This window comes from Hyaena hyaena, unplaced genomic scaffold (genome assembly GCF_003009895.1).
Source record: "Hyaena hyaena isolate Hyena2069 unplaced genomic scaffold, ASM300989v1 scaffold_281, whole genome shotgun sequence".
Classification (NCBI taxonomy): Eukaryota; Metazoa; Chordata; class Mammalia; order Carnivora; family Hyaenidae; genus Hyaena; species Hyaena hyaena.
In genome coordinates this window covers 448,463-473,074 of record NW_024080914.1, presented here as the reverse complement: position 1 = coordinate 473,074, position 24,612 = coordinate 448,463, and the positions used below count along the sequence as shown (strand labels likewise).

The 24,612-nt window shown below is 42.3% G+C and overlaps 1 protein-coding gene across 4 annotated transcripts in view; it reads left to right on the top strand.

Moving 5' to 3' along the window:
• Nucleotides 1-23,786, top strand: part of LY9 (lymphocyte antigen 9) — a 29,783-nt gene extending 5,997 nt beyond the window's left edge. The window contains exons 3-10 of one of the 4 annotated variants that reach the window (XM_039246468.1): nucleotides 11,666-11,941; nucleotides 12,439-12,744; nucleotides 14,316-14,585; nucleotides 15,817-15,921; nucleotides 16,883-16,936; nucleotides 19,425-19,687; nucleotides 20,053-20,124; nucleotides 23,507-23,786. In XM_039246468.1, coding sequence (XP_039102399.1) covers nucleotides 11,666-11,941; nucleotides 12,439-12,744; nucleotides 14,316-14,585; nucleotides 15,817-15,921; nucleotides 16,883-16,936; nucleotides 19,425-19,687; nucleotides 20,053-20,124; nucleotides 23,507-23,575 — 1,415 coding nt within the window. In that variant the 3' untranslated portion in view covers nucleotides 23,576-23,786. Of the gene's footprint in view, nucleotides 1-11,665; nucleotides 11,942-12,438; nucleotides 12,745-14,315; nucleotides 14,586-15,816; nucleotides 15,922-16,882; nucleotides 16,937-19,424; nucleotides 20,125-23,506 lie in introns of those variants that run through there. The other 3 variants (XM_039246466.1, XM_039246469.1, XM_039246470.1) reach the window with 3 other exon arrangements.
• Nucleotides 23,787-24,612: the final 826 nt, after the last annotated feature.

Sequence of the window (24,612 nt, the reverse complement as noted above, 5' to 3'; positions counted from 1 at the left end):
TCTCTTTTTTTAAGTCTGTTTATTTATTTTGAGAGAGAGAGCACTACAGACACAAGGGAGAGGCAGAGAGAGAGGAGGAGAGAGAGGGAGAGAGAGAAAATCCCAAGTAGGCTGCATGCTGTCAGTGCAGAGCTCAATCCCACAGACCATCCGGTCAAGACCTGAGCAGAAATGAAGAGTAGGACACTCAACTGACTGAGCCACCCAGGCACCCCACTTAATTATCTCTTAAAGGCTCTGTCTCCAAATTCAGTCACATTCTGAGGTACCGGGGATCAGGACTTCAACATATGAATTTTGAGGGGACATGACTCTTCAGTTCTACCCTCTGGGCCTCTAAAACTCATTTCCTTCTCATATGCAAAATACATTTACTCCATCTCAGCAGACATTCCGTTATCAATTCTAAGTCCAAAACCTTATCTAGATGTCATCTAAAGCATTATGGTTGAGACTTGAGATACAGCTCATCCTGAGGCAAAATTCCTCCCCAGCTGTGAAGCTATGAAACCAGACAAGTTTTCTGTCCTCACACTAGGATGATAGGATAGTTATAGGATAGACATTCATATTCCAAAAGGGAGCAATAGAAAAGAAGAAAGAGGTCATGGATCCCAAGGAAGTATGCAATCTAACAGGTCAAATTCTATTAAATTTTAACCTTCAAGAATAATCTCCTTTGGGGGCGCCTGCGTGGCTCAGTCGGTTAAGCCTCTGACTTCGGCTCAGGTCATGATCTCACGGTTGGTGGGTTCGAGCCTCGCGTTGGGCTCTGTGCTGACAGCTCAGAGCCTGGAGCCTGTTTCAGATTCTATGTCTCCCTCTCTCTCTGACCCTCCCCTGTTCACGCTCTCTCTCTCTCTCTCAGAAATAGATAAAACATTAAAAAAAAAAAAAGAATAATCTCCTCTGGCTCCATGCTCTGTCCTTTGGCCCCCCTAGGTGGCAGTCCCACCTCCTTGGCCCTGAGCAGCAACCTTGACCCCTAGAACCAAGAAGGAAATCACCCCACCAACTGCCCCTGGGCCTGTGCCCTCTATCCAGGGTGGCAAGGGCAGTGGCAGCCTATCAACCTCTGAGCTGTTCTTGGTGCTATTCTTCCCTTTTCTAAAGGATAAGCATGATCTCAGCTGACTAGCTCTATTGGTCCATCCTGTAGAATCCCACAAGTATGACAGCGTTTCTTCATTTTGTTCTATCTCTGTCCCTTCAGTTCAGGCTGAAAGCATTTCTGCTGAGATAGTTGGCTAAATCCATGAGTCACACTGTAATCTCTCATATGCTGAGAATTTTCTAAATTTTCAAGTCTGCTTCAACACTTCCTTCTTCCATTTATTTATTCCTCCTCTAAAATTTTACTACAAGCAGAAAGGAAAAAACACATAGTGTCCTCAATAGTTTGCTTAGAAATCTCCTTAGCTAAATACTCAGATTTATCATTTAAATGTGCTGCTTTTTTTTAAGTTTATTTTTTTTAATTTTTTAAAGTTTATTTATTTTGAGAGAGAGAGTGTGTGTGTGCATGTGTAAGTAGGGGAGAGGCAGAGAGAGAAAGGGAGAGAGACAACCCCAAGCAGGCTCTGCACTGTCAGCATAGAGCCCGAAGCAGGGCCCAAACCCACAAATCATAAGAACATGACCTGAGCTGAAATCAAGAGTCGGATGCTCAGCCAACTGAGCCATGCAGGCATCCCTAAATGTGCTACTTTCTACAAAACAGTATAATGCATTTTTTCTAAATTCTTCACAACTTCCTCAAGTTTCCAATAACATGTTCCTCACTTACATTTGATAACCTCACCAGAAACACCTGTAAGGTTCATATTTCTACCAATTATTCTCTTCATGATAATACATGTGTAACTCTAGGATAACAGAAGCTCTACAACTCTCCTCTCTTCTTTCTGAGCCTTTACCAGAATCAACTTTGCATCCACATTTCTACAGTCTCTTGAGGACAATCTAGGCATTTTCCAACACTTGCCTCAAAATGCTTTAGATCTCTATCCATTAGCCAAGTCCAAAGCCACTTCCACATTTTTCGGTATTTGTTATAGCAGTATCCCACTTCTGGTACCAGAATATGTACTGGTTTGTTGTTAGCACAGAGCCTAACGTGGAACTCAAACTCACAAACTGTGAGATCATGACCTGAGCGCAAGTCAAACACTTAACCAACTGAGCCACCCAGGTGCCCCACAGTCTCTTCTTCTCATAAGGACACGAGTCATATTGGGTTAGGGACCATTCTAATGGCCTCAGTTTAATTTAATGACTTCTCTCTCCAAATACATTCCTATACCCAAACAAAAACATATTCTTAGGTACTTGGAGTTAGGGCTTCAACATATGAGCTTTGGGAAGACACAATTCAGCCTATGACACCATCTTTCTATCAGGTAGGGTTTTTAAAATTGATTTGTAGAGTTCTCTGCATATATTAAAGAAATGGAATTCTATGCAGAGAATAGAAATAGAGTGAATCAACTCTATTGAATCAATGTTTGATTCTATAATGAATCAATATGCACCAACATACAATTTCCAAGATACATTGTTAATTTTTAATTCCAGCATAGTTAACATACACTGTTATATTAGTTTCAGGTGTACAGTATAGCGATTCAGCAGTGATTCAACACTTCAGTACAGCACCCAGTGCTCATCATATGCATAATTTTCAAAAGATGTTTGTTTGTTTATTTACTTACTTATTTATTTATTTATTTTTGAGAGAGAGAGAGAACACACATGAGTGAGGGGATGGCAGAGAGAGAGAGGGAAAGAGATTCTGAAGGGGGCTCTGCACTGAGAGCAGTGAGCATGATGCAGGGCTTGAACTCACAAACCATGAGATCATGACCTGAGCCAGTCAGACGCCCCCATCGTAAGTGTACTCTCATCCCTTTCACTTAGTTCACCCATCTCCTACCCACCTCCCCTCTGGCAACCACCAGTGTGTTCTCTGCAGTTAAGCATCGGTTTTTTGGTTTGTCTTTTTCTTCTTTGTTCATTCTGTTTCTTAATTTCCACATATGAGCGAAATCATATGATATTTGTTTTCCTCTGACTGACTTATTTCATTTAGCATAATACTCTCTAGATCCATCTATTGTTGTTACAAATGGCAAGATTTTATTTTTTATTATGGCTGAATAATATTCGTATATATAGACAATATTTTCTTTATCCATTCATCTATCAGTAGACACTTGGGATGGGGCACCTGTGTGGCTCAGTCGGTTAAGCGTCTGACTTTGGCTCAGGTCATGATCTCACAGTTCATGGGTTCAAACCCCACGTCGGGCTTTGTGCTGACAGCTCGGAGCCTGGAGCCTGTTTCAGATTCTGCATCTCCCTCTCTCTCTGACCCTCCCCTGTTCATGCTGTCTCTCTCTCTCTCTCTCTCAGAAATAAAAAATAAAACATAAAAAAAATTTTTTTAAATAGACACTTGGGCTGCTTCCATAATTTGGCTATTGGAGATAATGAGATAATGCTGCAATAAACATAGAGGTGCACATATCTTTTGAAATTAATGCTTTCAGGAGTGCCTGGGTGGCTCAGTTGGTTAAGCGTCTGACTTCGGCTCAGGTCATGATCTCACAGTTCGTGGGTTCAAGCCCTGCATCGGGCTCCGTACTGACAACCAGCTCAGAGCCTGGAGCCTGTTTCAGTCTGTGACTCCCTCTCTCTCTGACCCTCCCGTGCTCACGCTGTCTCTCTCTCTCTCTCCTCTCTCTCTCTCTCTCAGAAGTAAAGAAAACATTTAAAAAAAATTGAAATTAATGCTTTCATATTCTTTGGGTAAATACCCAATTGTGGAATTACTGGATCATATGTTAGTTCTATTTTTAATTTTTTAAGGAACTTCCATACTGTTTTATACAGTGGCTGCACAAGTTTGCATTCCTACCAACAGTGCACAGGGTTCCTTTTTCTCCACATTTTTACCAACACTTGTTGTTTCTTGTGTTTTTTGGTTTTGTTTGTTTGTTTTAACCATTCTGACAAATATGAAGTGATATCTTATTGTGGTTTTGATTTGCATTTCCCTGATGGTTAGTGATGATGACCATCTTTTCTTTTTTTTAATTTTATTTACTCAGAGAGACAGAAAGAGAGAGAATGAGCAGGGGAGGGGCAGAGGAGGAAGAGAGAGAATCACAATGGTCAGCAGAGCCATAAGATCATGACCTGAGGGGAGGGGCAGAGGAGGAAGAGAGAGAATCACAATGGTCAGCAGAGCCATAAGATCATGACCTGAGTCAAAATCAAAAGTCAGACACTTAACCAACTGAACCACCTAGGCACCTCAAACATCTTTTCATGTGTCTGTTGGCTATCTGGATATCCTTTTTAGAGAATGTTTGTTCATGCCTTCTGCCCATTTTTTAATTGGATTATTTGTTTTTTGGGTGTTGAGTTGTATAAGTTCTTTATATATTTTGGACACTAATCTTTTATCAAATATGTAATTTGCAAATATCTTCTCTTATTAAATAAGTTGTCTTTCAGTTTTGTTGATTGTTTCCTTTGATGAGCAGAAGCATTTTATTTTGATGTAGTCCCAATAGTTTCTTTTTGCTTTTGTTGCCCTTGCCTCAAGAGACATATCTACAAAAATGTTTGTATGGCCAATGTTAAAGAAATTACTACCTGTGCTCTCTTCTAAGATTTTTATGTCTTAAAGTCTCACATTTAGGTCCTTAATCCATTTTGAGTTTATATTTGTATATGGTGTAAGAAAGTGGTTCAGTTTCTTTCTTTTGCATATAGCTGTTCAGTTTCCCCAACACCGTTTATTGAAGAGATTGTCTTTTTCCCATTGCATATTCTTGCCTCCTTTGTCGAAGATTAATTAATCATATAATCATGGGTTTATTTCTGGGCTCTCTATTCTGTTCCATGTATCTATGTGTCCATTTTTTTCCCAGTACCATACTGCTTTGATTACTAAAGTTTTGTAGTATATCTTGAAATTTTTCAAGATTGCTTTGGCTATTCAGGTTCTTGTGTGATTCCATACAAATTTTAGGATTATTTGTTCTAGTTCTGTGAAAAATGCTATCATTATTTTGACAGGGACTGCATTAAATCTGTAGGTTGCTTTGGCTAATATGGAAATTTAGTAATATGTGTTCTTCCAATCCATGAGCATGGAATATCTTTCCATTTGTTTGTACCATCTTCAATTTCTTTCATCAGTGTTTTATAGTTTTCAGAGTACAGGTCTTTTACCTTCTTGATTCAGTTTATTCCTGAGTATTTTATTATTTTTGGTGCAATTTTAAATGAGATTTTTTTCTTAATTTCTCTTTCTGCTGCTTCATTATTAGTGTATAGAAATGCAATGGACTTCTGTATATTGATTTTGTATCCTGCAACCTTTCTGAATTCATTTATCAGTTTTAGTGGCTTTTTTCTTTTTTTTTTTTTTTTGGTGGAATCTTTAGTGTTTTCTATACATAGTATCATATCATCTACAAATAGTGAAAGTTTACTTTTTTATTACCAATTTGGGTACCCTTTATTTCTTTTTATTTTTTTTAATGTTTTATTTATTTCTGAGAGAAAAAGAGAGACAGCATGAGCAGGGGAGGGTCAGAGGGAGGGAGATACAGAATCTGAAACAGGCTCCAGGCTCCGAGCTAGCTGTCAGCACAGAGCCCAACGTGGGGCTCCAACCGACGAACCGTGAGATCATTACCTGAGCCGAAGTCAGACGCTTAATTGACTGAGCCACCCAGGCGCCCCTCTTTTTGTTGTCCAATTGCTATGGCTAGGGCATACAGTACTAGCTTGAATAAAAGTAGTGAGAGTAGACATCCTTTCTTGTTCCCGTTCCCTCTAAGAGGGAAAGCTCTCAGGTTTTCACTATTAAGTATAGTGTTAGCTGTGGGTTTTTTATATATGGCCTCTATTTTGTTGAGGCATTGTTCCCTCTAAACCTATTTTGTTGAGGATTTTTATCATGAATGGACGTTGTACTTTGCCAAATGCTTTTTCTGTATCTATTGAAATGATCAGATGCTTTTTATCCTTTCTCTTGTTGATGTGATGTATCATGTCATTTGATTTGTGAATATTGAGCCACCATTGCATTCCAGGAATAAATCCCACTTGATCATGGTGAATGATTTCTTTAAATGTATTGTTGGATTTGGTTTGCTAATTTTTCATTGAGGAATTTTGTATCTATGTTCATCATAAATATTGGCCTGTAGTTCTCTTTTTTTTGTAATGTCTTTATCTGGTTTTGGAATCGGGGTAATGCTGATAAAATGAATTTGGAAGTTTCCTTCCTCTTCCACTTTTTGGCATAGTTTGAGAATAATAGGCATTAGTTCTTCTTTAAATGTTTGTTAGAATTCATCTGTAAAAATGTCAAGTCCTGGACTTTTGTTTTTGGGGAGTTTTTTTGATTATTGATTCAATTTCATTGATGATAATCAGTCTGCTCAAATTTTTGTTTCTTCCTGATTCAGTTTTGGGAGGTTATAGTTTCTAGGAACTTACCATTTCTCTTATATTGTACAATTTGTTGACATAATTTTTCATAATATTCTCTTATAATCCTTTGTATTTCTGTGGTATCAGTTGTTATTTCTCCTTTCATTTCTGATTTTGTTTATTTGAGTCTTCTCTCTCTCTCTCTGTCTCTCTCTCTCTCTGTCTCTCTGAGTCTAGCTAAAGTTTTATAATTTTGTTGATCTTTTCAAAGAAACAGCTCCTGGTTTCCTTGAACTGTTCTATTGGGTTGTTTTGTTTTGTTTGAAGGTTCTATTTCATTTATGTCTGCTCTAATATTGATTATTTCTTTCCTTCTACTGGTTTTGGGTTTTGTTTGTTCTTTTGTAGCTTTTTTAGGTGTAAAATTAGGTTGTTTATGTGAGATTTTTCTCTCTCCTTGATGTAGGCCTATATTACTATAAACTTCCTCCTTAGAACAGCTTTTGCTTCATCCCAAAGAGTTTGGACTGTTGTCTAAAATTTTCTACATGTATTTTTTAATTTCCTCTTTGATTTCTTGGTTGACTCATTCATTGTTTAGTAGCGTGTTATTTAACCTCCATGTATTTGTATTCTTTCCAAATTTTTCCTTGTGATTGATTTCTAGTTTCATAGTGTTGTGATCATAAAATGTGCATGATATGACTTTGATCTTTTTGAATTTGTTGAGACTTGTTTGGTGGCCTAGTATGTGACCTATTCTAGAGAATGCTGACAAGCACTTGAAAAGAATGTGTATTCTGCTGTTTTAAGATGAAGGTGTGAATATATCTGTTATATCCATCTGTTCCAATATGTTATTCAAAGCCATTTGTTTCCTTGTTGATTTTTTGTTTGGATTATCTATCCATTGATGTAAGTGGGGTGTGAAAGTCCCATATTATTGTTGTATTATATCAATTGCTTCATTTCATTTATGTTTGTTATTAGTTGCTTTATGTATTTGGGTGCTTTATGTTGGGTTCATAAATATTTACAATTTTTATATCTTCTTGTTGGATTATAACCTTTATAATTATATAGTCCTTCTTTTTCTTTTCTTACAGGCTTTGTTTTAAAGCCTATTTTGTCAATTATGTAAGTATTGCTTTGCCAGCTTCCTTTTCATTTCCATTCACATAATCAATGCTTTTCCTTCACTTCACTTTTAATCTGCATGTGTTTTTAGTCTGAAAGGAATCTCTCATAGACAGCATATAGATAGATCTTACTTTCTATCCATTCTGTCATGCTATGTCTTTTGATTTGAGCTTTCAGTCCACTTACATTCAAAATAAGTATTGATAGGTGTGTACTTATTGCCATTTTGTTGCCTGCTTTATGGTTCTTTTGTAGTTCTATTTCTTTTCTGGCTCTCTTCTCTTGTGACTTGTTGGCTTTCTTAGTGATACACTTGGTTTCCTTTCTGTTTTGTTTTGTTCGTTTGTTTGTTTGCTTTGCATATTGATCACTGATTTTTGATTTGTGGTTACCATTAGGTTTGTATATAACATCTTTTTCATATAGCAGTCTATGTTAATTTAATGGTCACTTAAATTGGAATGCGTTCTTTATTCCTCTCCCTCCCACATTTTAGGTATATGGTGCCATACTTTATATCTTTTTATTTTGTTAACCTTTTGACTGATTTCTATAGATAAATTTATTTTTACTGCTTTTGTGCTTCCTACTTTTCTTACTCCTACTTATCATCTTTCCTTTCCATTCAAAGAGTTCCCTATAACATTTCTTATAGGACCGGTTTAGTAGTCATGGATTCCCTTAACTTTTGTCTGGGAAACTGTGTCTCCTTTTATTCTGAATAACAGCTTTGCCTGATACAGCATTCTCGGTTGCAGGTTTTTTCCTTTCAGCACTTTGAAAATATCATGCCACTCCCTTTTGGTCTGCAAAGTTTCGCTGAAAAATTAGCTCATAGCTTTATGGGATTCTCCCTTGTATGTAACTGTTTTCTTTTCTCTTGGTGTTTTTAAAATTCCCTCTTTATCACTACTTTTTGCCATTTTAATTACTATGTGTTTTGGTGTGGACCTCTTTGGGCTGGTTTTTGGGGGCTCTCTGTGTTTCCTGGATCTCGATTTCTGTTTTAGAAACCAGATTCAGTAAGTTTTCACTTTTATTTCCTCAAACTCTCTTCTCCTTCTGGGATCTCTATAATGCTAATGTTATTACACTTGAAGGTGTTGCTGAGTTCCCTAGGTCTATTTTCATTTCTTTCCCCTCTTTCCTGTTCAGCTTGATTGTTTTCCATTACTCTATCCTCCGTGTCACTGATTTGTTCTTCTGCTTCCTCTGGTATTTTTATTCCATCTGTGTAGTTTCAATTTCAGTTGTTGAGTTCTTCTCTGCACGGTTCTTTTTATGTTTTCTATCTCTTTTTTAAAGAAAGGTCCTCCACTTACTTCACTGAGGTCCTCTAATCTTCTCGAGTCCAGTAAGTATCTTTATGACCATTACTCTACATCCTTTATCAGGCATACTATTTATCTCCATTTCTTTTATATCTGTTGCCATGATTTTGTCCTGTTCTCTCATTTAAAACATAGTCTTCTGTCTCCTCATTTTATCTAATTCTCTGTGTCTGTTTATATGTGGTAGGAAAGTCAGTTGCATCTTCTGTTCTTCAAAGTAATGGATTGGGGTGCCTGGGTGGCTCAGTCAGTTAAACATCCAACTTTGGCTCAGGTCATGATCTCACAGTTCATGAGTTCAAGCCCCATGTCAGGCTCTGTGCTGAAAGCTCAGAGCCTGGAGACTGCTTCAGATTCTGTCTCTCTCTCTCCCTGCCCCTCCCCTGCTTGTGCTTTCTCTCTCTCTCTCTCTCTCTCTCTCTCTCTCACTCACTCTAAAATATAAATAAACATTTGGAAAAATTTTTAAGTAGTGGCTTTATGAAGAAGAGACCCTGGAATGCCCTGCAGTGCAGTGTCCCTTGTCCACCAGAACTTAGAGCTTTAGAGGTATCTCCTATGTGTGCTATGTATGCCCTGCTATTGTGGCTAAGCCACTTTTACCTTCAGTCCATTCATCTGCAGTGGCTGTCCTTGCCTGATGTGGGCAGGGTTTGGTCCTTGTGTTGTTAGTGGGCCAATCTGGGGATGCCTGGACTTGAGTTGAGTCAGACCAAGCATTTACCAGAGGTGCAGTAGCATTGAACTGCAGGGTGCTTTTCTTGTTTTGTTTCCTGAAAAGCTTTCATTGGTGGGCAGGGCCTGCAGTCAGACCAGATGTCTGTCCCCAGCCCATTGCCGGCCCCTGCTGGCACTGCTTGCACATTGCCAGGTTTGTAGCATCACTTTGGATGGGCTCCATCCAAGAGCACATTGGAGAGGGCAGGACCACAAGAGAAAGCAGGGGCAGGCTTGGCAGCATTATCAAGGTTTGCATCTTTTGGCTGCAGAAGCAGTGAGGTGGTGGGGAAATTAGTGTGGAGGACAGGATGTCTAGTGTTAGCAAGATTTGTGCAGGTCTGCTGTGTGAGGGGACCTAAAACAGAGGTATAACTGGAGGGGGCATATCTATGGGAGGTTGTGGGGGTGGAGTATGCTGCTACAAGTTAGGTATTAAGTGTTGGCACTACACTGGTTCCCACAGGTGTCCATGTGTCTAGGCTGGGGGGAAGAAGAGGGATATGACGTCCACCAGCTCCCTTGTTCCTGGAGAAGTCTCTCAACAATCTTTACCCCTACAGCACACACTGCAATTAGTAAACAAATCTCCTTCCCATATATTACAGGGGGTTTTCAAACTGTGGCTTCTATGCTGTATCTGTAAGGTTGTTTGTAGCACTGCCTCTTTAAAGGCAGGTCCTCAGTTTCCTCTCCCCCTCCCAGAGCTGAGCCCACTGACTTTTAAAGTTCTAGGTGTTAGGGCGCCTGGGTGGCTCAGTCAGTTGAGCATCCAACTTCAGCTCAGATCATAATCTCTCAGTTCATGGGTTTGAGCCCTATGTCAAGGCTCTGTGCTGACAGCTTGGAGCCTGGACCCTGCTTCAGATTCTGTATCTCCCTCTCTCTCTCTGTTTCACCCCCACTCATGCTCTGACTCTCTCTCAAAAATAAAAAATAAACATTTAAAAATAATTTTTTAAGTTCCCGGTGTTAGGCCCCACTGATTGTAAGAACTCATGAAATTAGACCTCACTGTTTTTCAAAACTAAATGTTATGAGGACTCATTTTCCCTGTGCGAGAGTCTGTTTCTGGCCCCTCTCTCACCTCCCCTCCCTTGGACAGTCCTATGGGTCTATTTAGCTCCAAACTGCATCACCACTCTTCCTACCCTCTTTGATGTGACCTCTTCTATACATTTAGCTGTGGAGAGTTTGTTCTGCTAGTCTCCAGGTCATTTTCTGGATTATATGTGGGGGCTACCTAGTTGTATCCATGGGACAAGGTGAGCTCAGGGTCCTCCTACTCTGCCATCTTCCCCAGAACCCAAAATGTTGTTACATTTTTTAAAGGGTTCAGAACAGTATATACAGTATGCTATCATGTATGTGTCTACACCCAGAATATTTCTAGAAAGATCAATAAGAAATGCATAACAGTAATTTCTGGGGAGATGAAATAGGTGGCTGGGGACACAATAGCTTGCTTTTTAAATTATGTACTCTTTTTTGTATCTCTTCAATTTTATGTATTACTAATTTCCAAAAAAAGCAAATGTAAACACACACAAGTACACACAGTGGATAGGGGAAATAGAACAATAGGGAAGGAAAGGACTAGGAAGAAGTTCTGGAAGCACAATACGTCATAAATTCAGAGCAAAAGACAAAAGCAACTCAAAAATCTAGTGGCAGAGCTCCCTGCTCCACAGTATTTGGGACTGACTCATTTATCCATTTGTTCACCAAACATTCAAGAGTGACTTCCATGCGCCAAGCAGGTGTTAGATATCCAGGCACAGGCATTGTCCCTATCCTCAAGTAGTTCATATGCTGATAGGGAGTCATGCTGAGTCATGGAAATAACACCTTTAGAGGATTTATAGAAATGTAGGAAAGAGGCACTCAGTCCAGCCTGAAAACGTCCCCTAAAGTGTGCTATCTTCTTCCTTCTGTGCCTAGCTCTTCTATCATCAGTACCTTCTTCTCTCAGCCCTCCTACTGCAGAAGGAATGTGAATACTCTCATTGCTGTTGTCCATACAGAGCAGGTGCAGGTGCCTCAAGTCATCATCAAGTCCGTGGACATGTCTGATAGTGCCTTGTGTAACGTTACCTTGACTTGCTCTGTGAAGAGGGCAGAGACAAGTGTTCTGTACAGCTGGACCTCGAAGAATGCCCAAGCTTCTGAATCCCATGGGAACTCCACTATCACCATCTACTGGACACCATGTGACCCAGACCTGCTCTACACCTGCACAGCCAGGAACCCAGTCAGCCAGAGCACTTCCAGCCCTGTCAGTGCCCGGCAGTTCTGTACAGGTACAGGCTCCTCGTAGGCCCTCCAGGGGATTCCAGAAAGTCTGAATAGCTGTGGAGTCTAAACCCCCAGGGTTTTGCCAGGACACATGTGAAGTGGGAAAACAAGAAGGCAGGTTTCAAGACGCCTTGTTCTCCACCATCTGGGGACCTGAGAGAAACCGACAGGGCATGTAGGAACTATCAGGGAACTGAAACTTTAAGGGTAGAACAAGGGAAGAGAAGAGAGTTTGGATGAAGACATCCAGTTTTCTCTTTGCTTGGGTGGTAGTATCCCCTGGGGTCTCCTCAGAAGAACAGGGAAGGCATGAGAGGACTAGATATGCAAAAGGCAGAGACAGGTGCATATCTGTCTGTGACAAGTGTTCCAGGGATGCCTCATGAGAGTAAAAGAAAAGGGGTGTGAGCAGGAGAGCATATGGGACTTCAATATCCTTCAGGCAGGCTGAGGGTTAATAGAGCCAGTGACTGAAGCCACAATGTCTCATCTCTGACCACAGCTCCAGGAGCCTCCAGAGGAGGATCAATGGCGAAGACAGTGGTGGGGATCCTCGGGGAGTCAGTCACCCTCCCCCTAACACTCCCGGCCAGTCACTACGTGAAGAACGTAGTCTGGATGTTTAACACATCTATTATCACCAAAGAATTGGGAGTGAGGTTCAAGGATCCTGACAAGAACTCTAGCCAGGACTACTCCCTGAAGATTGAACAGCTAAAGATGGAGGATGCTGGCCACTACTATGCCTATGTGTGCTCAAAGGCCTCCAGAGTCATCAGCACAAAGCGTGTCACCCTGTTCATCTACCGTGAGTTTCTGAGCAGAGCGCTAATCATTAGATACCTTCCCTGAAAGGTTCTCCTCTTTGCTGCTTTCCCTGCCACCTGCTTCCCTCAAGTCTCTCCTCCTGCCAAAATGCCTCAGGTCACTGGGACAGCTATTGAGTCCACACCATCCGACTCACAGGAGTTAAAAATTTTAACCAGAAACTGGCCAAATCCATCTGCCAATGCCTGCCTTCTAGGCTTCCAGTTAGGTTTCCACCATCCGTCTTCCAATACTTGCCCCTGTCTTCCTGCATTACTTATCAGGTGTACTGGGAACTCTTTTTATAGGATATTATCATTTTTGAATAAGGGAACAGCTGTCTGGAGTGGAATCAGAGAAGACTGAGGAGAAAGCCTTTAGTGTCCAAAGACCCTCTGACCTCCACGAAGGCTGCTTTGCTCTCCTGAGTGTCATCACATCTCCTGCCTGGGTTTGTTGATGTCTAAGTATCTGTGAAAAAAGTCACTGTCCATGGTCCTGCTAAAGTATTCCTAGAAGTCAGCTAGTCCACATCTATAACAGCTGTGACTCAAATATAATTTTTTAAAGCAAGACGATTAAGTAAACATAACAATAAGCTGGGAACTACTGATGCTCATCTTACATTTCTGTTAAGTTATTTTTATTTTTTTGATTTTTAAAATGTTTTGTTTTGTTGTGTTTTTTTATTTCTAGGAGAGAGAGAGAGAGAGAGACAGCATGAGCAGGGGAGGGTCAGAGAGAGAGGGAGTCACAGACTGAAACAGGCTCCAGGCTCTGAGCTGGCAGTCAGCACAGAGCCCGACGCGGGGCTCGAACCCACGAACCGCGAGATCATGACCTAAGCGAAAGTCGGACGCTTAACCGACTAAGCCACCCAGGCGCCCCTAAAATGTTTTTATTTATTATTGAGACAAAGAGAAACAAAGCATGAGTGGGGGAGGGGCAGAGAGACAGGGAGACACAAAATCCGAAACAGGCTCCAGGCTCTGAGCTGTCAGCGCAGAGCCCAATGCGGAGCTCAAACCCACAAACCACGAGATCATGACCTGAGCCGAAGTCGGACGCTTAACCGACTGAGCCACCCAGGCGCCCCTTACATTTCTGTTAAAATTGCTAACATTTATTGAGCACTAATTCTGTGTCAGTGCTGCATTCACCTCTCTATACTTTATTTCCTGAGTAAAAAAACTTAGATGATCGTGCCTCAAAACATAAGCCTTGAAGAGTCTTCAGAATACATGGAATGTTGTGCTTACTTGTGTGGAGGGGTTTGCTTGTCCTTCACAGGGTACTGTATAGAATGATGTGGTATCTTTGTTTTCCTGCTTTTCATTAACTCCTTTAACATCTAAGCATCAAAGACCCAAGAGTTGAAGTGATATGTCTGAGATTTCATAGCCACTAAGGGAAAGGCCACGTGCACTCCAAAATGTCTTAACTCTTGGAAGCACTTTCTCAGCCCTAATGCAGTGCCAACACACAACTTCATGAGTGTATTCTGAATGAGTAAAGATGTGGTGACTGCCCAGAGGGCAGGCCTGACTACATTAGATCTGTCTCCTCAAACAGGGAGGCTGAAGAAGCCAAAAGTTACCGGGAGCCTTGGACTCACTGAGGATGGCGTCTGCAGGGTCAGCCTGACATGTTCAGTGGAGGACAGTGGACACAATGTCACATACACATGGACCTTCCTACAGAAAGGAACCATCATGTCCCAAGTGGGACCTCATCTCAATATCTCTTGGACAAGTGACGAAAATCATCCCAACTTCACATGTACCACCAGGAACCCTGTCAGCAACAGCTCCCAATCATTTCTTTCTGGTGACATCTGCCCAGGTTGTCTTGGATCCAACAGTCTGCATTCTGAGTGGTTCTTTATGAAATGCAGTGAAGGAGTGTGGGCGAGAGTACTTTAGAGTAGCACATTCCAATAGAAATACAATGGGAACCACACATGTACTTTACATTTTCTAATAGCCACATTAGATAAAGCAAAAAGAAACAAGTAAAATTAACATCAGCAATATATTTTGTTTAAACCAATATATCCAAAATATCACCATTTCAATATGTTCCCAATATACAATTATCCTTGAGATAATTTACATTTCATGCTGTACCAAATCTTTGAAATCTGATACGTTTTTACGTTAACAGCACATCTCAATTCAGATGCCAAATTTTCATGGGAAGTACTTAATCTGTATTCAGCTTTCATAAAGCTTAGAGTTGAAAAGCTAGATTTACATATCCAAGTTGCTCCAAACCTACTTATTGGGTTTTTCAATAAGAAATTGAATAGCCATATTTCAATTTCAATTTTTAATAAATAAATAAAGTAAGCAATTTAGCTCCTGAGTCATACCGGCCACATTCCAAAGGCTCATACCATGGCTTATGGCCATTATACATGAGAGTAGAAGCAAGAAAGGAAGCCCTGATGGCTCTTACTAGATGCCAGGCACTAGTCTAGGTCCTCATGAATTTTAACACAGCTTCACAACAATCTTATGCAGCAAATATTCTTATTATTCTCCATTACATAAAGAAACTGAGACTCTGAAAGGATAAGGGACTTCAAGCATGATTGAAACCCTCAGTGCTGTGCTTTGTTCTGCTCTATAAGGCAGTAGAGAAAAGGAAGGTTTGCTTAGAATGTGACACAGCTAGGTCAGGCTGGTAGATGGATTTATACCCCAATTATGTGGGAATTTTGACTCTGTCTTGAGCCTGGAATTGCCCTTACACCATTTACAGAAAGGAGCAGTGTAGTGTGAGACATACGGGTATTTTAGAATCAGGCAGTCTGCATCCTGTTCAGGATGAATTCTGTGACACTTGGCAAGCGGCTCTACCTAGGGACAGTGTCTATCTTACGTACTGCTATAACTTCTTTCCCAGAACAATATCTGTTCAATAAATAGTTATAGAATGAATGAAAAGGAATATTTTCTGCAATAGCATGAAGTTTTAAGAGGCGGGTAGGATGGTCTTTATGCTTTGTCCACTGATTGTTCCAATCTCCTTATCATTATTTATATTAATACCATTTATTTCTTCTTCAAAGGTCATGAGAGAAACATGAAGCTCTACATTGGCCTCTCCTTGGTGATTCTCATTCTTCTATGCTTTGGGAACTGCATCTGGTGCATTTGGAAGCGAAAAAGACCACGTGGGTTTCTGAGATCAACGGCATCTGCCAGCCCTAGACCATATCCCTGGGACCTTTGGAGGCTTATGTGCCCTCTCATGATCCCCTTCTGCTCCTTCTATCTCAAAACCTCATTTTTTTCTCAGAGTGATGGAGAGGAAGGGGGCTAGTTGGGACTCTAAATTTAGTTACAAATCATTGAAACCCCATTCAAACTACCTTTAAAAAGAGGAAAGATGCAGGAGGTGTGATTTATTATTTTGAGGCTCACATAATCAGTCTGTGGGAAAGGCAAGGAAGGAGCTGGCCTTAGCGACAAACGTTACCGGAGCCTCAAAAGTGACCAGAGCTCTCCATCTCTCACCCCTACTTTTCCCTTTGAGCCAACTTAATTCTTTCCTACTGCCCCCAGCTGAGGAGTAGGGGTGGGGTGCACCGCAACCAGAAACTGGTATCTCCAGATGCACACCTACTAGTCGATATGCCACCGGGAAGAAAAAAAGAGGTTTTCCTCCAATTCCAATTTGAAAGACCTCTGATTGGCCCGGTCTCAGGTCATGTGGTCATGGCTTGGGCCAATCACTGCATCCAAGGGAATTAGCTATTATGATTGGCAGCTCCCTCAGAATCTTCTATTGCCTTGGAAATGGAATAGTTACCGGAAAAGGCACATTGGTCAGAACACATAAGTTCCCTGGAATAATCGCTGCGGGCCGGCAAACCAGTCTGATGAGTGGCTACCACAGCAGGCTCAGAGGGATGGCAGGAGGCTCCAGGGCCTTCTCCTCAGTTGAAGATAACCTTAGACTCTGGTCACCCTTTCCCGTGGGTTCCTACTCACATCAGGGTTCATCTTCTCCCTAAAGCCTTTTCCTTGGCTATGTCCCCAGAAGTCTCTCCCACTCTCTTTTGATGCTCACAAAATCAGATGCCTGTCTCCTCGCAGCCCTAATGATAAATCTTCTCTGTGTTGGCTTCTCAGGCTCAGCCCCAGCCTCCAGCTCCAGACAAGCTGAAAGCCCAGTGGACGCACCAGGTAATATCACCAATGACACAGGCTATGGGGTCCCTGGGCCTGATGGAAGCTCCAAAGCCTGGAAATCTGTTTTGTGCGGTGTCCCAGCCAGCAACATAAGTATCACCCAGGAGCTTGTTAGAAATGCAAACCTTGGTAACCACCCCAGAATACTGAGCTCTAGTCTGTATCTTAACAAGGTGAATCATGTACCTGTGAAAGTCTGAGAAATAATGTGGTTTGGAGAAGGAAGATGTTTTGGGGTACAGAAACTGCAATGAGGATGGACCTCATAAAGATAGCAACCAAAGCTAGGAGAGGCAGCCTGCCCTCTGGTTCCTCAGACATTGATCATCATCACTTGACTGTGGCCTCTGATGAGAATAGTTATTTTCCTCATTCTGAGAATGGAGAAACAAAGGCCAGATAGAATGACAAACCTGGGGCAGAAGCAAAACTAAATCCTAATTAAAATTAAACCCATGACACTGTCTCAACACCTATTACCCAAGAGCATCACTGAGGCAGTAGTTTCCAAATTTCTGAAAAAGCTAAGGAATGCTTTCTTCACACAAAATACTGTGCAACACCCCAACAGCACGAAGTGTGTAAAAGTGGATCTGTCCTGACAGGTGTTGGGGTGGTGAGCTGAGATGCCTGCATCTTACCTTCCCACCCTCTTTCCCATCCTTGATGTTCTCAATTACCACCTTGAACTCTAAGTTCTGGAGTTCTAAGGAATTCCCAAACTCCACCCACTCAAAAAAATCCTGCTTTTAAAAACCCATGTAACCTCTCATGGAGGAGATCCCCCAAGGAGATGGACTAGGAGGAGGGACTGGGTGGGAGGCCAGCGGCTCAAGTAATCCAACAATGCAGGCTTTTCGGAAGGAAAAGTGTAACCAAGAGAAAGGGACCAAGAAACGGGAATGAGGCTAAGTGTGGAGTTTCCCACCAGCTACCTCCTGGTCTCCCCTAGCCTGTGCCCTCATTCCTTGGCATCCAGGGCACAGGAAGAGGAGTTAGAGAGTATTGGGGACAGCACTTTTACCCCTGCTCTTCCACCTTCCCCAGCACGCTTCCTCCGCTTCCCAGGTCTGCTTCTTTAATCTCTCCACCATCTCTCCAATGTCTCCTCTAGATCTTCTGTCACTGCCTAGGTTCATGCTGTCACCAATTTTTTCGTTTTATTGAATAGACTTTTTTTTTGAAAAGTCATATAGTCACATGGTGTACAATTAAATCTCCTTCCGAATCCCAATCTCTCTGAGGCCTCCATTGTCAGGATGTATTCTAAATCTTTTCAGGGACTTTTAATGCATTTACAGGTGTCAGATGTATTTGTGCACGCATGTGTGTGTGGGGGGGGTGCCCTTCTTTTATCTTCTTTAACATTTATTCACTTTTGAGAGATAGGAAGAGACTGAGTGTGAGTGGGGAAGGGGAAGAGAGAGAGGGAGATACAGAATCTGAAGCAGGTTCCAGGCTCTGAGCTGTCCACACAGAGCCTTATGTGGGGCTTGAACTCACAGACTGCAAGATCATGACCTGAGCCAAAGTTGGACACTCAACCAACTGAGCCACCAGGTGCCTCAGTTGCTCTTCTTGTAATTACACATATGGGAGCAATCTATAAATTTTTCTGAAACTTGCTTTTTTAATTTAACAGAATATCCTCGTTATATTAACGTATGTATATTAAGACTGGCTCCCATTTATTCCATCCTACAGGTGTGCCTTAATTTATTTAACCAGACCTCATTAACAGACATTCTCACTCCTTGTCACTTCTTCCCTAAAATAGTGAAATATTTTCCTAACCAGCCATCCCTTCTCCTTTCTATCCCTCCTACTTGAAGGGCAAGTCGGGCGCCTGAGTGGCTCAGTTGGTTAAGCATCTGATTCTTGATTTCAGCTCAGGTCATGATCTGACAGTTGCGAGATAGAGCCCTACATTGGGCTCCTTGCTGGGCATGGAGTCTGTTTAAGATTCTTTCTCCCCTCTCTCCCTCTGCCCCTCCCCCATTCACTCACATGCTCACATGCATTCTCTCTGTCTCTCTCTCTCTCAATCTCAAGAAAAAAAGAAAAGAAAACAAAACAAAACAAAATAAAATAAAATAAAATAAGAAGAGCAGGCATAATGACCTTTGTGTTTTCCCACAGTACCCATCATGGCACTTAGGATGGTTCATCCAATGGGGCCAATTCTGCTCCCTGAGAGTTGTTAAGTCCATCATGTGTCACACTCCATAAATGTTTACCAAATGAAAATGAGTAAATGCTTGAAGGGAAGGAGGAAAGGAGGGTGGAATGGAACCCCCTAAGGGAAGACTGGAGAACAACGCCTCCTCCAGTTCTTTAGGCCTCACATGGGGTAGAAGTCAGAGCAGTTTGGATCCTTTCACAAAACAAGAGACAGTTGGCGGCTGGCATACTTTTTACCAACACTGCACAATGTGTTCAAAACTCACCACTGGCCACATACTTTGAAACATGCTCTCCCAAGGGTATGAGAAGCTGGATATTCTTCTTATGACTGCCAAGCAACGGCCGAGGCCCCCTTCTGACAGCAGCTCTGACAGCAGTGGTACAACTGAGCAGGACCAGGAGACAACAGACATGCTCAAGGCTGGAAGACACCAGGAAGACACTGGACCTGACCTGGCTTCTGAGAAGAAAAGAGAGTATGATCTTCTCATGCTGAAGAATGCACCTGAACCTGCCGCCCAAGACAACACGGTGTATGCGCAAGTATTCCTCAACTTGCAGGTGAGCTCCTTGGATCAGTCCACCTTCCCTCCTCTTACACTTCTAACAGCATCCAATATCCTGGATGACTTAGTCCCTCCAAACTGGGAGCCAGGACCAGCAGCACATGAGCAGACAATTGTGGCTCTACTCATGTTTACCAAACACTGGGGTCCTTGGAGTGAAGGAGCTCATCCTCAGCTCCCAACTTGGGCCATTAATAAGGGAGGTGTCAAGCAACCAGAAGCACTGTCCCCACTGCACTAAGGCAGACACCACCCTCTGTGTGAAATCTGAGCCTGTTGGGGGGTTCCCTCTCTTTAGGGGCTGAAGGTGAAAAGCTCTCATCTGGTGAGTATGGATAGCCTGATGTTGGTCTGTTACAGGAAAAGAACGTAGTTCCTCAGCAGAAAGAGAGTTCAGCCACAATCTACAGCTGTATACAGACACATCAGAAGGTGAGAACAGTTTTCTCTGTATCCCGAGGCTCCTAAAATAAGAAATTATATTTTAACTGAAAGTCCTAGATTTCCATGGCAAAGGAGCTTAAGTCTATCCACTACCCATCCCCCTGACACACTGCATGGTCAGCAGAGATGCTTACACAAATATTGCTGGTTTACATCCGTTTGGCCAAAGGCTGAATATTTCTAATTGAATTAATAATATTTTATACTGATTATTCTTAACACTGACTAGAATGAGATGTTATAAACATAAATATTGTATGATCTATATATATTTCTAAATCTTTTTTTTTTTTTTTTTTAGCTTTTTCTACAGCTAATCTTTATTGCTTACTTTGGACCAGGAATTGTGCTAAATGCTTCACAAGTTGTCATTGTTGTTGTTTTTAATGTTTTTATGTTTTTTATTTATTTTTGAGAGTCAGAGAGAGACAGTGTGAGCAGGGGAGGGTCAGAGAGAGGGAGGCACAGAATCTGAAGCATGCTCCAGGCTCTGAGCTAGTTGTCAGCACAGAGCCCGACGTGGGACTCGAACCCACAAACCTTGAGATCATGACCTGAGCCGAAGTCAGACGCTTAACCAACTGAACCACCCAGGTGCCCCTTATGTTTATTTATTTTCAAGAGAGAGAGTGTGTATGTAAGCAGGAGAGGGACTCAGAGAGAGGGAGACACAGAATCTGAGCAGCTCCAGGCTTTGTGCTGTTAGCACACAGTCTAATGTGGGACTCAGACTCATGAACCATGAGATTATGACCTGAGCCGAAGTCCGATGCTTAACCAACTGAGCTGCCCAGGTGCCCCCTAAACCTATTTCTAACCCATCTTAATCCACCAAAATGACAATTTCCAAAAACATTAGAAATTATCCAAGAGTCCAATTCCAGAGTGTTTTGGAGAATGTGCTATTAACTACAACACATTGGTTTTATTGTGTTGTTAAAAGATCCCTTAATGGTAGAATTTACTATTAAATAATAATAATAACTAACTTTAACATGAAATTTTACAGTTTACAAAACATTGCTATTCTCATGACACCTCTACAAATGTGCTGTCATCCTGAAGCTGAGATGCAGAGAAGTTAATTTTGCCTAACATCATGCAGATAGTAGTTGGACTTTCAGTATTAAAAAACACAAGGAGTTTTAAAATAATCCTGAGTCATCTTAAACAGTTAACCTTGACTTGAATCTAGCTGCCTGCTCCACTTTCACTTCTCTGAGAACACTGGGTTCATATATACTTTTGTTTTCAAATCTCCTCCAGAATTCCCTCCCAGTTTTTCTCCTTGTTTTAACATGTTCAAACAGATTTTTTTTTATTTTTTTTAATGTTTTATTTATTTCTAGGAGAGAGAGAGAAACAGCGTGAGCAGGGGAGGGTCATAGAGAAAGGGAGACACAGAATCCGAAGGAGGCTCCAGGCTCTGAGCTGGCAGTCAACACAGAGCCCGACGCGGGGCTCGAACCCACGAACCGCGAGATCATGACCTAAGCGAAAGTCGGACGCTTAACCGACTAAGCCACCCAGGTGCCCCTCAAACAGATTTTTTTAAATGTCTGTTTTATTTATTTTGTGAGATAGAGGATGTGCAAGCAGAGGAGGAGCAGAGAAAGGGGGAGAGAGAATTCCAAGCAAACTCCAAGCTCAGCGTGGAGCCCAACATGGGACTCAATGTCACAACCCTGAGATCATGAGCTGAGCCAAAACCAGAAGTCGGATGTTCTACTCACTGAGCCACCAAGGTGCCCCCAAAACAAGATTTTAAAAAAGAAGAACCCTCAAAGCTTTTCAGTTATGCTGCTTCTCTGTGATTGATGAATCAACCATTAGCTATTTATTGAACATCTTTTGTTTGCCCAGAACTGGGCTGAGTGCTAGAGGGATTCGTATATCTTGAAGGCACCATCTTTAACCTTGAAGACCTGTTGTCTTATCTGGCTTTCGGTGGAAAAGTGGAACTGATTCAATCACCTGGAAAGATAATGAAAACACTCTACATACCACTGGTTAGTTGGGCAGTTCCCAAGGGTTTTCCAGACATTTGAAGTAGAAGATACCACTGCACTGAGGTAGAGAGGAAAAGCTCCATGAAAAAAATAATTTGGATTAGACCTTAAGAGATGGATAGAGGGGCGCCTGGGTGGCTCAGTCGGTTAAACATCTGATTTTGGCTCAGGTCATGATCTTGTGGTTCGTGGGTTTGAGCCCCAAATCGGGCTTTGTACTGATGGTGCAGAACCTGCTTGGGATTCTCTCTCTTCCCCTCTCTCTGCCCCTCGCACATTCTCTCTCTTTCAAATAGGGTTTCAAAAAATGGATAAAATTTGTTCAGTAAAAGTTTGTGCAGATATGTAGCTCAGTTCAACCATCATCGGCCTCCTGTCCTGTCTTGTGGAACGTGGCCTATGCTGAGCCAGTAAAGGATGTCACCTCTGGCCTTGAGGCCATACCTGCACTTTTCACTGTATTCTCTGACCTGGCTCTCTGTGTTTGAGCCAATACTGGTCAATCTTAAAGTCATGGACATCAGTCCCTGCTCTGAGTTTCAGAATGGCCTGGCATCACCACATGTCCCATCAGTCGTGCATGGCTCCCACACCACCCCAGGGACTCCAGACCCCTGCAACCACCCTCACCCACAGCCTAAGTGGAAAGCAATACATTTCCTCAACCAAGGTCTTAACAGAAGTTATCCCTTGCCTTCAGAATTTTCAAGACCGATCCTGATTCTGGGTTCCCTAAGGCTATCATTGCCCACTTGATCAGGAAATTCTCAGACTTATTTTCTGACACAAGTCTCTGCATGATATCTCAAAGGTTTATGCTACCATCAAGCTTTTGCTGTCACCTAGCCTCCCCTGCTCTCTGCATCAGCTCACATCTCACCTGTTCCTCAGAGCCTTCCCTGAGCACTCTCACACAAGGAGTCCTCAGAACCCTGGGAACATGAAGGCATAATGGTCTGGACCATGACTTTGATCCATAACCTCAGCCACCTGAAGTATCTTTACATCGATGTTTGTCTTGCTTCTCCAGCTGGGGTAGAGACTGAGTTCATTAGACCATAGCTTCTTGAGAGCAAGGCCTTTTATTGTCATTTTTGTATCCCCTCACCTAGAAGCACTAAATTGTCCTCTCTCTCCCTTACAGAGAGCCTAGTCAACTTCCCATTAGGAGAGTCCCCATAAATGCCTGCCATCAGCTTGATGGGTTGTTCCTTTGCGGGGCCAGTCCATATGATCTGACTTCTACACCATGGACCAATCCTAGCCTGGCCTTACTTCCCTCTCTCACAAGCACAGGGGTAAAGAAACCAGGGCCTCCCAGACTTTATTAATCATATTCTTGCATGTCTTTTGGCTCACAGGTGGTGCCGCCCCCGGAACAGAATGATCTGGAATCTCCGGAAACCCCTACCTATGAAAATTTGAACTGAAAAGAAAACCAGATGCTGCTTCCCTCCCTGTGGTTGGAGAGGCTTCTGGGCTGTGTAGGGCTTGGTGCTCTACAGACATAGCACTTCAGAACTGCCTTCAGGGTCTCAAAGATGTCTGGATTTGACCCTCCCCCTTTCTTTCACCCTTGTAATTTCCCAGGCCCATGAATAAATCAGACACAGGCTCCTTCTTGGGGTCCCTGCCCTTCAAGATGTCCCTGCTCCATCCGTCTCCACACATGCTCAGTTTCCCCTCTCAGTTCAGAGGCACAACCTTAGAGCTTTGCCAAGGCTGGCCATGTGTGGTTGAAAGGGCCCTGGATCTTCACACCGTCTTCTAAACAAGTGCTAACAGGAATCCAATAGAGATTCTCACTCATGGGCACAAAGATCTTTGTAAAATCATGCCCACTGCAGTATCTTTTAAAATAAAAGGACAGAGGGGCACCTGGGTGGCTGTCAGTTAAGCGGCCAACTTTGCTAAGGTCTTGCTGTTCGTGACTTGAAGTCCCACATCAGGCTCTGGGCTAACAGCTCAGAGCCTGGAGCCTCCTTCAGATGTGTGTCTCCCTCTCTCTCTGTTCCTCCCCCACTCATGCTCTGTCTTTGTTTCTCAAAAATAAACATTAAAGTGTTTAAATAAAAAGACAGAAACAACCTCAATGTCCATTTAGGAAGAATCTAGCTAAATGCATGATGGCATGTCCAGGCAACAGCAAGCCCTGCCACTTTTGTAAAGAAAGGAAAGATTCATATGCGCTAATATGGAATGAGCTCTAAGAACGGAAAGAACAAAGTCCAACACAGAGTTTATCACATGCTACCAGTTGGATAAAGAAGAAATGTATATCGGGGCACCTGGATGGCTCAGTCAGTTAAGCGGTCAATTCTTGAATACAGCTCAGGTCATGATCTCATGGTTTGTGAGTTCAAGCCCCACATCGGGCTCTACTCTGGCAGCATGGAACCTGCTTGGGATCCTCTCTCTCTCTCTCTCTCTCCCTCTCTCTCTCTCCCCCTCCCTCCCTCCCTCTCTC